Source organism: Vulpes vulpes, chromosome 3, assembly GCF_048418805.1.
Source record: "Vulpes vulpes isolate BD-2025 chromosome 3, VulVul3, whole genome shotgun sequence".
In the NCBI taxonomy this organism is placed as follows: Eukaryota; Metazoa; Chordata; class Mammalia; order Carnivora; family Canidae; genus Vulpes; species Vulpes vulpes.
This window is the reverse complement of record NC_132782.1, coordinates 83866157-83879877: the sequence shown is the minus strand read 5'-3', so window position 1 is coordinate 83879877 and position 13721 is coordinate 83866157. Positions and strand designations below refer to the sequence as shown.

Here is a 13721-nt window from a genome sequence, read left to right as displayed (position 1 = left end):
GGGTCCGAGGCAAGGCCCCGCCAATGATGGTAAAGAGCGGGCCTCAGGGGCGGGGCCGAGGGAGAAATTAAGCCAATGTAGTGGGGAAGCTCGGCAGGGGGGCGGTACTCCGCGGAACTAAGGAGGCTGGTGGGGGAGGGGCGTAGCCTTTCTTGGGGGCGTGGCTATCTGACTCGAAAGGCGGGGCCTTGGTGGAACTCAGCCTATAGCAGTTGAGAAACCAGACTGAAGGGGCTACAACTACTCTAATGCGAAGCCTGGCCAATGGAGGGGGAAATTGGGGGCAGAGGGGGCGGGACCGGGGTGGAGCAGGGCTAAAGCAGGTGGTTTCCGCGCCCGAGCCCATGTGACGGGGCGGCCCGCCGAAGAGGCTGTGCGCACGAGGCTGCTGGAGTAGCGTGACTGGAACGTGGTGAACACGAGCTTGTGCACGCCCAAGCCTCGCGACAATTACCAGCAGTGGGACGGGCCGTTGAGCTTGCGCCTGCGCACACGTGCCTCGTGCCTTCCCGCGTTTTTCTAGATTCCTCCACCACCCTTCTCCTCTTCCCTCGGAAGAGAAGCCGCTGGCGCCTGTCGTGGAGGTGGGGTGACGGGACAACCCCGAAGAACCTGAAGCAGTGCTCTTTCCTCATCGCTGCCCATCCAGACATCGCCCTTCTGGGCTCAGTGAGACTCCTCTTGGACCCAAGAATAGGCCCTCTCCCCGCCCTCCCAGCCCTGAGGAGAGGAACTGCCCTCTTCCATGCCTCAGTGGCTTTCTTCACAGAGGCCAGGAACCCTTAGCCCCAGCCCTTAAGAGACTGATAGCCACAGTTTTGAATGGTTAGGGAGCCCCTCAGCCCACTTACCCCAGGATGGGTCTGAGAATGCGATTGCCTTTACTCCTTCAGCGTTTCTAGCCCTTTTCTAATGGCGGCCGCGCCCCAGATTGTTAAGCGCTTTCCATACCATTCCATGTGGAATCAGGCGCCAGCCTGAAAATGAAAGATGGAGTCCTTTTTGTTTTTTGAGTTTTTATTTGTAGCGCGCAGACACGAGCTGGCAGTCGACAGTTGGACGCCTGCAGAGAGGGATGTCTGCAGAGAGCGACTCCCAACCAGCGTCTGTGGCTCTGTGGTGTCTCTGAACCCCTGATGCCTTAGGGCAAGACTCTTGCCATTTTTTTGTGCGCCCACACCCCAACCCCGAGTGGCAGAGCAGTCCCCTTGGAGGGAAAGTGGATGGTTGTGGCCGAGGCTGGAGACGTGGTGGCCTAGAGGCCCTCTCCTCTCCTCTTTCTCCTGCAGCTAGACCAGCATGCCTACGCTGCGGTCCTCCTCCTCCCCAAGCAGGGTGTCCTCCCCGCTGCGGAGAACAGCAGGAGGTGGTCAGAGGGGCTTTTCTGCGTCCTCCAGTTCATCCGTCACTGTGCCTTATGGTGACAGGGACTCAGACCAGGTGTCACAGGGGTGAGTGAAGTTGGTGAGAACTTGTCGTATTGCGCGACTTTCTCCAGTGCGGGCAGCTTTCCACTCTGTATGCCTTTGACTCTGGAAATATAAGAGAAGCTTACTGGTTCAGAGTAGTGATCCTCTCCAGCTCTACTGGCTGTTTTTTTGTTTGTTTGTTTTTTTCTTTTTCCTACCTTGTATGTTATAGGCAGCAAAAATAATAGATCTTTTTATAAACCTACTATCCAGCTCTTCCAGACCCTTCTTGAATACATTTGTATATTCAACATGTACAGCCTCTGTCCAGAGCCGGGAGGTGGAGGAGGACAAGTAAAGGGTTCTTTATTTGTTAGAATAAATAAATAAAGAAACAAATAAAGAACGCTTTACTTGTTTCCTAACAAGTAGTATATACTTGTCAGTTGGTGTGTCGTGTTCATTTGGGGAATTTTATAAACAGATTGGTCTGTCCTTATCTATGAGCTTACTTTGTGAAGATTTTAGTAATCTATATATTTTTTTATCTTTCCAGGGAAAAAAATGACCTCATACAAGATCTGATTTATCTCCTGGTTATTTTTTTTTCTCCTGGTTATTTTTTAATTGGCTTCCTCTGACGTATCTATCAGTGCTACTACTGGGGCCAGATTATATCTATGTTATAAACTTAACTCTAAATAATACTTGTGAACTTGTTTCAAGAGGCGAAATTTAACTATAGGCACATATTAATCTCCAGTTTAGGCATGAATAATGACTTCCTGAGCCATGCTGATTTTTCTCTCTCCCTGCTTAAGCGAATATCATTTTTTTTTTTTATTCAGAGAGAATGTTAGGAAAGGGTTGTCCTTTCCCCAGCTCAGTTTTTCATTTTTAATCTTCACTGCTTTTTTCAAGTTAGTTTTCTTCTAAGATTTTGTCTCCATTCTGTTAACAGTAAACAAATTTCTTTAGAAAAATCTCAATATATTTTTCCCATGGAAAGGGGGCTATAGTTACAAAGAAATTATGATTCATTTGCCCTTTTATATGGAGGGACTGGGATTTTGTATCTAAAAAGAACCAAAAAAAAAATAAAAATAAAAAGAACCATACTCCCTCATAGGGATAGTGATTCTTTATCAGCTGATGAAGGCAGTGACTTTGAAGACCACCTGAGACGCAACGTGAAGAAGAGAGCAGCAAAACGACCACTCAAAACAACCCCAGTGAGTCATTTGGTTTTGTTTTGGTTTTGAACCTGGTCTGGGAAGCATCAAAAGAAAACCTAGAAAAGGCTCAGGTGATAAGTTTGATGAAAGGACAAATTTTTATTAAAAAGTGTTAAGGGACACAAGTATGAAGAAGGTAAATTTTGAAGAGAAAAGAATAAAAGAACAGCATTAAGGATATAGAGGAACAGGAATGGGCCTGAGGGGATTTTTTTTTCCTGAGGGGATTTTTAAAGGGAGAAAAATAATAAAGTTGACAATGTAAGAATTATTTATTTCAGATCTCAGTAACTCAGATTCTGCTGTGAAATTGGCGGTTTAAGCCTACCTGTGTGACAGTTATGAGAGCAAGTGTTAATATCACTTTGCCTAAAAATATTCCTTTATACTTAACTAGGTGGCAAAACATCCAAAGAAGGGGTCCCAAATGGTACGTGGTCATGGCCAGAAAGACTCAGAGCCACCAGCCATTGATCTCTTTGATGCTGTGAAAGCTGCCAAAAGTGACATGCAGGTAAAACATTGTCTCACCCTCTGTTTCTTGATACCATCTTACTATCTTGTAGGGTAGAAAGATAAGGGCAAATGTTTATAAAACTGATCTAATGTGGACAATTAAGGAGTATAACATATATCAGGAGACAGAGCTAAGACCATGGAATGAATCCTTGGAATGTCATAAGGGAAACCTTGGATGTGAGAGAATGCTTCTTTCCTAAAAGTATCACAGAACAGGATAGAAATCGAGACAGAGGAGGCAAGCAGTGGCATTGGATAATCTAGGGAGAAATCATGGATATGGGTGGCAGCTTGTTCACTCTTGTCATGTTTTAGCTCCACGTTAACAGTTACATCTAATTCTTCTTTCCCTCCCTGAATTTTTTTCCATAATTGTTTTGTAATTCTGATACCATCTAAGTGTAGAAAGCTCATATATAGTTTTAAAGAAAATTTGATCACTCAGATCGCTAATCTTAGCTCAAGAAATGAAACATTAATAGTGTCATAGTGTATCTTTTCTCTGTCTGGCCCACACAGTCCCCTCACCACTCAGAAATAACTTCTAGAGTTAATTTTCTGTTAATCATTCCACTGTCTTTCATTATATTTTTTGTCACCAGTGAATGAGTTCTTTAAATAAATGAACCATTTTTGTGTAGTCTTCTGTGACTTATTTTGATTGTTTGAGATTTAGTCATATTGTGTACTATAGATTTTTATAGTTTCTGTTTTCATACATAAGGAATTTTTTTCATTATTTTTTTCATTATTGATTTCTAACTTTATTGCATTGTAGTTAGAAAATGTCTTTGAAACTTACGGAGACTAGCTTTATGATTTTGCATTTACTTCATTTCCAAAGCTATTTCACAGTAAAATGATACTTCTTTGATATTTCTACTAGGTTTTCAGGTTTTTGTTTGGTTTTGGTCTGGTATGTCAATTACAGAGAGATGTATTAAAATCCACAAAGATGATCTTTTTAGTTACTACTTTTGTATTCACATCTATCTTTGTCTTAAATATTTTGAGTGTTTGTTGCCTACTAAATTGAACCTTTGTTATGTATTGTCACTTTTTATATTTTAAGACAAAAATTGTTTTTTATAAATATAATCTACATTAGCTTATTTTATTAGTATTTGCGTAATATCTTTTTTTATACTTTTTTTTTCCTAAGACTTTATATTTAAGGACCCTCTCCACCCAACTTGGGGCTCAAATTCACAACCCTGAGATTAAGAGTCACATGCTTTACTGACTGAGCCAGCCAGACACTCTTCTTTTTACCTTTTTGTCTCCAGTCTTTCTATGTATGTTTGGAGTCTGTCTTTTTTTTTTTTTTTAAGATTTTCTTTATTTATTCATGAGAGAGACACAGAGAGAGAGAGAGGCACAGACACAGGCAGAGGGAGAAGCAGGCTCCATGCAGGGAGCCCGATGTGGGACTCGATCCTGGGTTTCCAGGATCACACCCTGGGCGGAAGGCAGGCGCCAAACCGCTGAGCCACCCGGGCTGCCCTGTCTTCTGCATATAGCATATATCTAAATTATGTTCTTTTATCCGTTTTGTTAATCTCTCTTTTAACAAGAGAGTTTGATTGATTTACATGTATTGTCACTATTGGTACATATGAATTTATTTCTCTCATTTTATGTACTTTTATTTTACCTTTTCTGTTTCTTCTTTCTTTGCTTGCTTTTGGTTTTTGTCTTCTATAAGGACCTAAGCACACTTTAATTCTAATTGCCCCTGCAAGTTTTCATGCTGTCTTGTAGTGTTTTATTTATGTCTATTTTCCTTTTTCCAACAAATTAGACATTACTGTTTATACAGTATTTGTATTTACATTTTTATCATTTTGCTTATCATTGTTTCTCACATCTTTAATACAAATTCACTCTCTTGCTGTTCAGGTTTATCCTTTAAATTTTCCTTTAGGTAGTTTACTAGCAAACTCTTTTTTTTTTTCTTGTATGAAATGTCTTTTATTCCTGTTCTTGAAAGGTTATTTGCTGGGTATAGAATCCTAAGATGATATTTTTATTTCTCTACACATTGAAAAGATTATTCCATTGCCTTCTGACTTCATTTGTTGCTGCTGAAGGCCAGCTGCCATCTAAGTTAGTGCTGTCTAGTACAACATGTTGTAATGATGGAAATGTTATGTATCATCATTAATATAGTATCCACTAGCCACATGTGGCTCTTGAGTACTTACAAGTGTGACTGATGTGACTGAGGAACTGGATTTTTAAAATTTTATTTGGTTTAGTTTTAAGACCCATATATGGCTAGGGGCTCTGATGTATTTGTGCAGATCTTTTTTTTTTTTTAAGATTGTATTTATTATTCATGAGAGAGGCACAAAGAGAGAGGCAGAGACAAGGGCAGAGGGAGAACCAGGCTCCATGCAGGGAGCCCAATGTGGGACTCCATCCTGGGACTCCAGGATCACACCCTGAGCTGAAGGCAGATTGCTTAACTGCTGAGCTACCCAGGCACCCCTATTTGTGTAGATCTAATTTGTAAATGCCATGACATGTAAATACTTTTTAAGTGATCTCTTTTTGCCTTGACTGTTTTTGAGAGTTATTTTTTGTGTTCTGATGTTTTACAGAGTGCTTAAAGATGTAAATTTCCTTTATGTGTGTCATATTTGAAATCTTTTGGCTTCTAGGTTCTGAAGATATCTTTCAACAACTGTGGAAAATTCTCTTCAGATACTGTCCCTTTATCATTCCATTATCTACTTCTGCAATTCAATTAGACATCAATTAGAACTTCTCCCTCTGTTCTCCTTGTCTCTTAGTAGCTCTATCAGTATTTCAGTTAGTGTCTCCAGGCTGAATTTTGGGTGTCATCCTTGTGCAAGGGCCATGCTAATCTTCTGTATCGTTCCAATTTTAGTATATGTGCTCCGAAGTGAGCACCCAGGCTGAATTTTGGATAATTTCTTTCATTTAATCTTCCAGTTCATTCATCTTTTGTTTTGCTGTGTCCAATTTGCTTTTAATCCATTTGTTGAAGTTTGAATTTTATTGTATTTTTCACTTCTATAGATCTTTCTTTCTTTCTTTCTTCTTTTTAAAGATTTTCTTTCTTTATTCATGAGAGACACACAGAGAGAGACAGAGACATAAGCAGAGGAAGAAGCAGGCTTCTTGCAGGGAGCCTGATGCGGGACTTGATCCCAGGACCCTGAGATCATGCCCTGAGCCAAAGGCAGACAGTCAACCGCTGAGCCACCCAGGCATCCCTTTTTGCCCTTTTTCAAAAATGATTGTCCTTTGCTTCTACTTTAAAGCTTCAATCTCTTCATTCATAGCATGATTTATAATCTGTAATAACTTTAATGTTTGAAGTCTGAATATAATTCCGCTGTTTTTTCCTGCCAATTCTTATTTTCAGTGCCTTATTTCTTTACTAAGTTTCACGAGGAACTGCTCATTTTTCTAGGAGCTCTATCCTTTAGAATTCCTTGGGCCCCGGGTTACAGGTAGGTTTTTAAGAGAGGAATCTGCACTTGCTTCTGGTAGTTAATTGGGGACATTCCAGGTTCATTTTGAATTAAATTCTCTGATTGACAGTATTCTGATCGTACAGGTCGTATGGATCTGGACTGCAAATCCAGGACCTGAGACCTGACTTATGGTTATGAATTCTCAAGGGAAAATTCTTTTGTTCCCCTCCACCCCCACACTAGTCCTAACAAGCTGGTTTTGTTGCTTGTTGCCTTCTGGCTTGACTATAGGTTCATTTCTCATTCCTGCTTTCATGATGTGACTTTTTGCAGTACCTAGCTTTATTGCAGAAGCCTCCTTTTTAGATCTCTCTTCTTGGAAAACCCAGAGGCTCTATATCCTATGCTCTACATTCCATGCAGCCGTCTGGACAGAGAGTCAGGATTCCCAGTGTTTAATAGAACTCTTAGGGCAAAAATCAGCTTTCTTATCTCCCAGGATTGATACCTTCACTTCATTTTTGGTCTACATGGAGTTCTACATTTTCATTCTGGTTCAGCAATACATTTTAAAAGATGTTTTTAATATTTTAATCAGAAGTTTTGCTGTTTCAGTTGGGACAATCATATAGGATTTCCTGTCTGTCGTATTGCCAGAAACAGAAATCATCCATCTTATTTTCCTAGTCTTTGGTGGATGAGTGGCTGGATAGCTACAAGCAAGACCAGGATGCAGGATTTCTGGAGCTTATTAACTTTTTCATCCGATCTTGTGGGTGTAAAGGTGAGGAAACTCCTATCCCTTTGTAATCCTTAACTCTCTGTACCTATGTCATGAAACTTTTGCTACATTTAAATGAGTGGGACTAGGTATTTCCTAAATAAAGAGAGAAGGTAAAGCATGAGAAAAGTTTCACTGATTTGAATACATTGTAGATTGGTAAATAGGAAAGTGATTAGTAAGGGAACTATGTTGATTTGGAGCTAAGACCCTTTGGGGAAAAATAACTAATCACACTAATGTGATAAAGATGATATTCACAAATTTGAAAGTAGACTATTAGACACCTTTTAGTCTTCCTTTCTCTAGATGAAATAATCATTTATCCTTATTTCTCAGCCACTTCCTTCCATATTTTTCCACTGAAGCTGTGGGCCCTCCACATACTCAGAGGTCATGACCTAATTTATTGGGGCAAGATAATCCTAGGCAAGCAGTATTACAGGAATCCAGAACTGGTGTAGTTTTATTGCTTTATTTTTTGTTTGGATTTTTTTTTAAGTAGGTTCCATGCTCAGTGTGCGGCTTGAACTCACTAGCTTAAGATCAAGAGTCATGTGCTTTACCGACTGAGCCAACCAGATGCCCATTTGGATTTTTTTAACCATTGTTTTGTATTGCTTTCCATTTCTTGATTCCTTTGGGTTCTCTAGAGAGGTTGCTTTATAATAGATATGCAGTTAGATTGTAGCACATTTAGGACTAGGATTCAGGTCTTCTGATTCCCCACCTACGCTCTTTTCAGTGTATTCCCCTAGCTCATCTTCAGGTATATGTGTAAATGGTCAGTGTCTTGTTATCTTTCTCTTAAGTATCTCATCTCCTCCATTCCTCAGGCATTGTGACACCTGAGATGTTCAAGAAGATGTCCAATTCAGAGATCATCCGGCACCTAACAGAACAATTTAATGAGGTGGAGGAAGACAATCAGGATCCTCTTGCCACTCTTTTTTTTTTTTTTTTTTTCCTCTTGCCACTCTTATTTCAAAATACAAGGCCCATTATCCCCCTTTTTCTGATTCTGGGAAATAGGATAGCTTTTGGAAGGAGGAGTTAAGTTTCTTGTGGGAAAAAGGGACCTGTAGGTGTTATCTCAATATGCTTCTAGAGTTTAATACAGCAGGGAATGAGGTATAGCAAAGATACATCTTTACTGTACTATTGGGTTTTGACATACAGAGTCCCTACAGCTTCATAGACGTGGTAACACTTTTCTCATCTTTTTCATAAACCTTTCTGTAGGACTCAGGAGACTATCCCCTGACAGCACCAGGTCCATCCTGGAAGAAGTTCCAGGGAAGCTTCTGTGAGTTTGTGAAGACCTTAGTCTATCAGTGCCAGTATAGCCTTCTCTATGATGGCTTCCCCATGGACAACCTCATCTCCCTGCTCACTGGCCTCTCAGACTCCCAGGTCCGGGCCTTCCGTCACACCAGCACCCTAGCAGGTGAGCACTCATTTGAGTCTCTAAGTGTTCTCTGGGGGATTTCCTCTGTTCTTTGGTCCCAATCTTTTTTTTTTTTTTTTTTCTCTGTCTTAGCCCTTTACTTCAAGGCCAGGCTTCTCTTACCTTGAACTTGCAATCAAGTTTCTCACTAGTAGTATGGTATTAAAAAAAAAAAAAGTGGGTTACAATGACAATTAACAGCTTTAACTTGTTTCCCATAGCTCATCTGCTGGGAATATGCTGAGGATTAAATGAAGCCCAAAAGAGGGAGAAAAAATGTCCGTTCAGGACAGTATGTCTTCGGATTTTAGGGTTACTCTGCTCTAGCTTTTCATTTTTTACTGCCCTTTTCTTTTTTCTTTTCCTTCCTTTTCTGTTTTTGGTGGCAGTGGTGGTAGCAGTCATAGTATGTTTTCCCCAACTGCCTCATTCCCTGCTTCCTTCTCCTCTTCCCCCTGGAACCACAGGAAGGTTTTTTTCTTTCTTTTTGAACCTATCCTCCCTCTTCTAACCTAAGTAATAATTCCCCTTTCTTATTTTTCCTGGCTCAAAGCCATGAAGCTGATGACCTCCCTGGTAAGAGTTGCCCTCCAGCTGAGTCTTCACAAAGACAATAATCAGCGACAGTATGAGGCTGAACGAAATAAGGGCCCAGGACAGAGAGCACCTGAGCGGCTAGAGAGCCTGTTGGAGAAGCGCAAAGAAGTAAGAAATGTTTCCTGCCTCTTCTCTCCCTCTCTCCCAGTTGCCGTCCAGTGCTGCTGCCTTGAGGGCCTGAGCACTTCTCTTTGCTAAGACACAGGCCCCTATGCAACGTTTTCAGGTCATGAAAAGTGGGGTCTGATGGTCTTAATAGAGCCATAATGTTAGATGTCACTGACGCTTGTTTCTGGGATGTATGCTCATTGAATTATTTCTAATTTAGAATAAACTTTAGAGTTCCTCATAATTCCACTTTTGCTTAGTCTCCATGTCTATGTTCATTATCAAAAATGTGTTTAAGTGTTGTGCTTGCATCTTGTGCAAGGAGTTAACTTTTTATTTTCTGGTCAAGTATACAGTCTGCAGGTCATCACAGGAGTACTAATGGCCAGCCACTGACAAGGGAGGCCAACTGTTCAAGGACTGGAAAGCAATAGGCCTTTCACTCATTCCTGGGTTTCAATTCTGTTCCAATTACCTACTAGTTCCGTGGCCTTATGTAACCTCTAAGCTTCCGTTTCCTTTTCTGTAAAAAGGGAATAATTCTACCTTTTTATGAAGATTAAATGAGATGGTGAGTGAATTGCCTAGTCTGGCACATTGTAGGTACTTGCTTTATCCTTTCAAACTTAAAGACCACTGGAGGATGTAAGCTCTAACAAAATCTTTTACACTGATTAAACCTTCAAACAGTTATGTATGTCATGCGACCCTGATTTTCCCCCTACCCTCCTATACTGTCTGAGACTCCCCCAGCATGAGGTTGGCAGGACTCCCCATGTCTTAACTGCACTGTTTTCCCATCCCTCACCAAGGTCTCTTCCAAAATAAGCCTTTCTTAACTCTCATTGTTTTCAATGTCAGTATGATCTTAAACCTTATTATATGTTAGGTCTTAAATGGTGTCTACCACATGAATCTCTTTTTGACTTGTCTAGGTTCTTCAGTTATTATTTGTCTTTTGGCTTTTAATTTAATTTATTTTTTATTTTATTTTATTTTTTTAAGATTTTATTTATTCATGAGAGACACAGAGAGGCAGAGACACAGGCAGAGAGAGAAGCAGGCTCCATGCAGTGAGCCCGATGTGGGACTTGATCCCAGAACTCCAGGATCCCTTGGCCCTGGGCCAATGGGAGGCACTCAACCACTGAGCCACCCAGGCATCCCTGTTTTTTGGCTTTTAATCTCTTCCTCCCTACTGTTTTCTTATAAATGTGTGTAGATCTTTGATCTTCCTTTTACTCTTCTTCTCTGTGAACTACTCCATCTCTGTCCTTCCTCTTAGTATTTCTTAATATCCAACTGAATTCTTTTTTTGCTACCTAGTTTCTATCCCCATTTTTCTTTGAAAATATTCTCTCCAAACCAGTAACTTCCTAATCCATATGGTCAGTGGTCTTTTCTCAATCTCCTTTATCCAAACTTCTGTAGAATTTGGTAGTAATGGCACACTTTTCTCCTTTTCTCCATCCCTTTTTTCCTTCATTTAAAAAAACATTTATTTGAGAGAGCATGCATATGTGAGTGGCAGGGAGGGGCAGAAGGAGGGGGCAGGGGGAGAGAGAGAGAAAGAATCCTCCAGCAGACTCCTTGCTGAGCACAGAGCCCAACACAGGACTCTATCCCAGGATCCTGAGATCTTGATCTGAGTAAATCAAGAGCTAGCCGATTAACCAATTGAGCCATCTAAGTGCCCCTTCCTTTTCAATATGAAATTTTCTAAATGTTGTGAGAAGTAGAGACACTGGTAGAGTGAACACTGTATACAAATTATTTAGATTTAACAATTAATATTTCACTATATTGCCTCATCCAGTTTGATATTTTTTTTTATTTTTATTTATTTATGATAGTCACAGAGAGACAGAGAGAGAAGCAGAGACATAGGCAGAGGGAGAAACAGGCTCCATACACCGGGAGCCTGATGTGGGATTCGATCCCGGGTCTCCAGGATCGCGCCCTGGGCCAAAGGCAAGCGCCAAACCACTGCGCTACCCAGGGATCCCCAGTTTGATATTTTATAGTAAATTATGGACATTGGTATTTCCACCTAAGACTTAAAACATGTACTTTACCAGATACAAAAAAATTCATCTAAAAAATGATCCCCCCCAAAAATGATCTCCACATTAGCCCAATGCCATTTTCACATTCAAAAAATATTAATAATTATTTCTTAATATTTTCCAATCCAGTTCATATTTAAATTTCCTGATCTGTCCGAAAAATGCCTTTTATAGTTGATTAATTCCATCCAGGATTTAAATTAAGGATTATGCACCGTATTTATTATATTTCTTAAGTCTGTCATAATCTTGTGTAGAACCTCTGCCTCCCCCATTTTCCCCCCAGTATGTTGATTTATTGAAGAGGTAGGGTCAATTGTCTTAAAGAATGTTCTCTTATAACCCCGCTTCCTTGTTGTTCTTGTCATTCTCTTTATAATTCTGCTTCCTTGATATCTATCATTCATCTAATCCAGGGTTCCCAACAATGGCACTATTGACATGGGGGCTGTCCTGCCGTTGCAGGATATTTAACAGCATCCCTGGCCTCTATCCACTAGATGGCAGTAGTACCCCCTCCCAGTCTTAACCACCAAAAATGTTTTCAGAAGTTGCTAAGTGTTCTCTGAGGGGCTCCCAATTGAGTACCATTGGTCTAATCTCTTATTTTTTTGTTTTTTATTAGTTCTACTTTTTCTGTTAAACTGCATTTGTTAAAAGTTCATTTTCTCAGTTGTTAGTCAAAAATGTATATAACTGCCAGCTAGTACCTCTGGATAGTCAGAGATATCCAGAATAACCAGATCCAGAGGGGAGATATTATTTTTTCCAAATACAAAGAAACCTCTGAGGCATTAGTTGACTCTATAGCTTCTTCTAGAATTAGAAGGTTTTCAGGGGTTCAGACTGTCCTGTAATAAATAGGAAGTAGATGGGAGTCATACTTTATTTTTATGGCCTTAGGCCATAGGAACATGAGAAAGATTGACCTGTTCTTCCCTGTCCTCCAGCTCCAGGAGCATCAAGAGGAGATTGAGGGGATGATGAATGCCCTCTTCAGGGGTGTCTTTGTGCACCGGTACAGGTGAGTGAATGGGCTCCCCTTGTTGAAGTAGCTGGTCCTTGGTTATAGAATCTGTAAAAAGTAGCAAGGCCCCCACCCTGACCCTGGTTATTTGGTTAGTTCTAGCGCTAATGCAGCTGGAGCAAAAACTGTGGCAACAGATGTTTTGAATTCGTGAAGTTTAGTTCATCCCCAACTACAAAGACTCTTGTAAGCTCTTTTGAGAGAGAAAATAACAGAATAAGGCATTGTCAGTATTATTTTGCACCAGCTTTGCGGAGGACCTTCCCTTCCTCATCTTCCTGGGACTGGAGACCTGAGAGGACAAGAGCAAAGAGCCAAAAGGCAGGGCTTTTCTGAGGGTGTGCAACTTCACAGGCCTTTTCCTAACCCAGCCTGCTGTGTCACTGTGCTAAAGGCAGGGGAGGTCTACACTGTTTAAAAGAACTGGTGGAATTAAGTTAAAAATAGTGTCCATATTTTTTTCCTCAGTCTTAACAAGATTTCAACCTCTGCCTTTCCAAGAACTCTTCAGCTGATTTAATCTTCTCTTCAAGTGGAAGTTTAGCCAATGGTTAGATTAACTTCCAAAATCAGTTTTAAAGGGGGCAGGGAGGATAAGCTCAATTATTTTCTGAAGTATTACAGAAAGAAAAGGTTTATGTTTTATGTATTTACATTGGGAAGAGGAAATGGAAGGCATGAAGCATGGTATTTAGTGAAGAAAATCGTTTCCTCTATGGCAGGAAGATACGTGGGAGGATGGAAAGTGAGTTTGGAGAGAAGGTGATAGGGGTCCATTTACCTGTCTGTGCCTAGGGATGTTCTTCCTGAGATCCGTGCTATCTGCATCGAGGAGATTGGGTCTTGGATGCAAAGCTACAGCACATCTTTCCTCACTGACAGCTATTTGAAATATATTGGCTGGACCCTGCATGATAAGGTGAGTGTTGAAGTCAGTCCTTTTTTTCCTGTTGCCCTCACCCTCTTTTGAGCCCTGAGACACTGCAGCTTTTCCTGGTCCTGCCACATGGAAGCTTCATCAGTCATCAGCCCATCAAGGAACCCAGTGAACCACAAAACTCCCTGGTATTGGGAAGGGTAGGATAA

At 40.8% G+C, this 13721-nt stretch overlaps 1 protein-coding gene and 1 non-coding gene across 3 annotated transcripts in view; one reads left to right on the top strand and one right to left on the bottom strand.

The window, feature by feature from the left end:
* Positions 1-207: 207 nt before the first annotated feature.
* The window catches only part of STAG3 (STAG3 cohesin complex component), a 28568-nt gene continuing 15054 nt past the window's right edge, over positions 208-13721 (top strand). Inside the window, exons 1-10 of one of the 2 annotated variants that reach the window (XM_072753023.1) lie at positions 208-669; positions 1290-1451; positions 2539-2641; positions 3042-3158; positions 7297-7393; positions 8227-8303; positions 8633-8837; positions 9391-9542; positions 12559-12632; positions 13431-13554. In XM_072753023.1, coding sequence (XP_072609124.1) covers positions 1300-1451; positions 2539-2641; positions 3042-3158; positions 7297-7393; positions 8227-8303; positions 8633-8837; positions 9391-9542; positions 12559-12632; positions 13431-13554 — 1101 coding nt within the window. In that variant the 5' untranslated portion in view covers positions 208-669; positions 1290-1299. The remainder of the gene's footprint in view (positions 670-1289; positions 1452-2538; positions 2642-3041; positions 3159-7296; positions 7394-8226; positions 8304-8632; positions 8838-9390; positions 9543-12558; positions 12633-13430; positions 13555-13721) is intronic. The other variant, XM_072753024.1, reaches the window with a different exon arrangement.
* On the bottom strand, positions 5976-6079 carry LOC112935802 (U6 spliceosomal RNA). Its single transcript, XR_003238217.1, has one exon. It is a non-coding gene; the product is annotated as a U6 spliceosomal RNA (small nuclear RNA).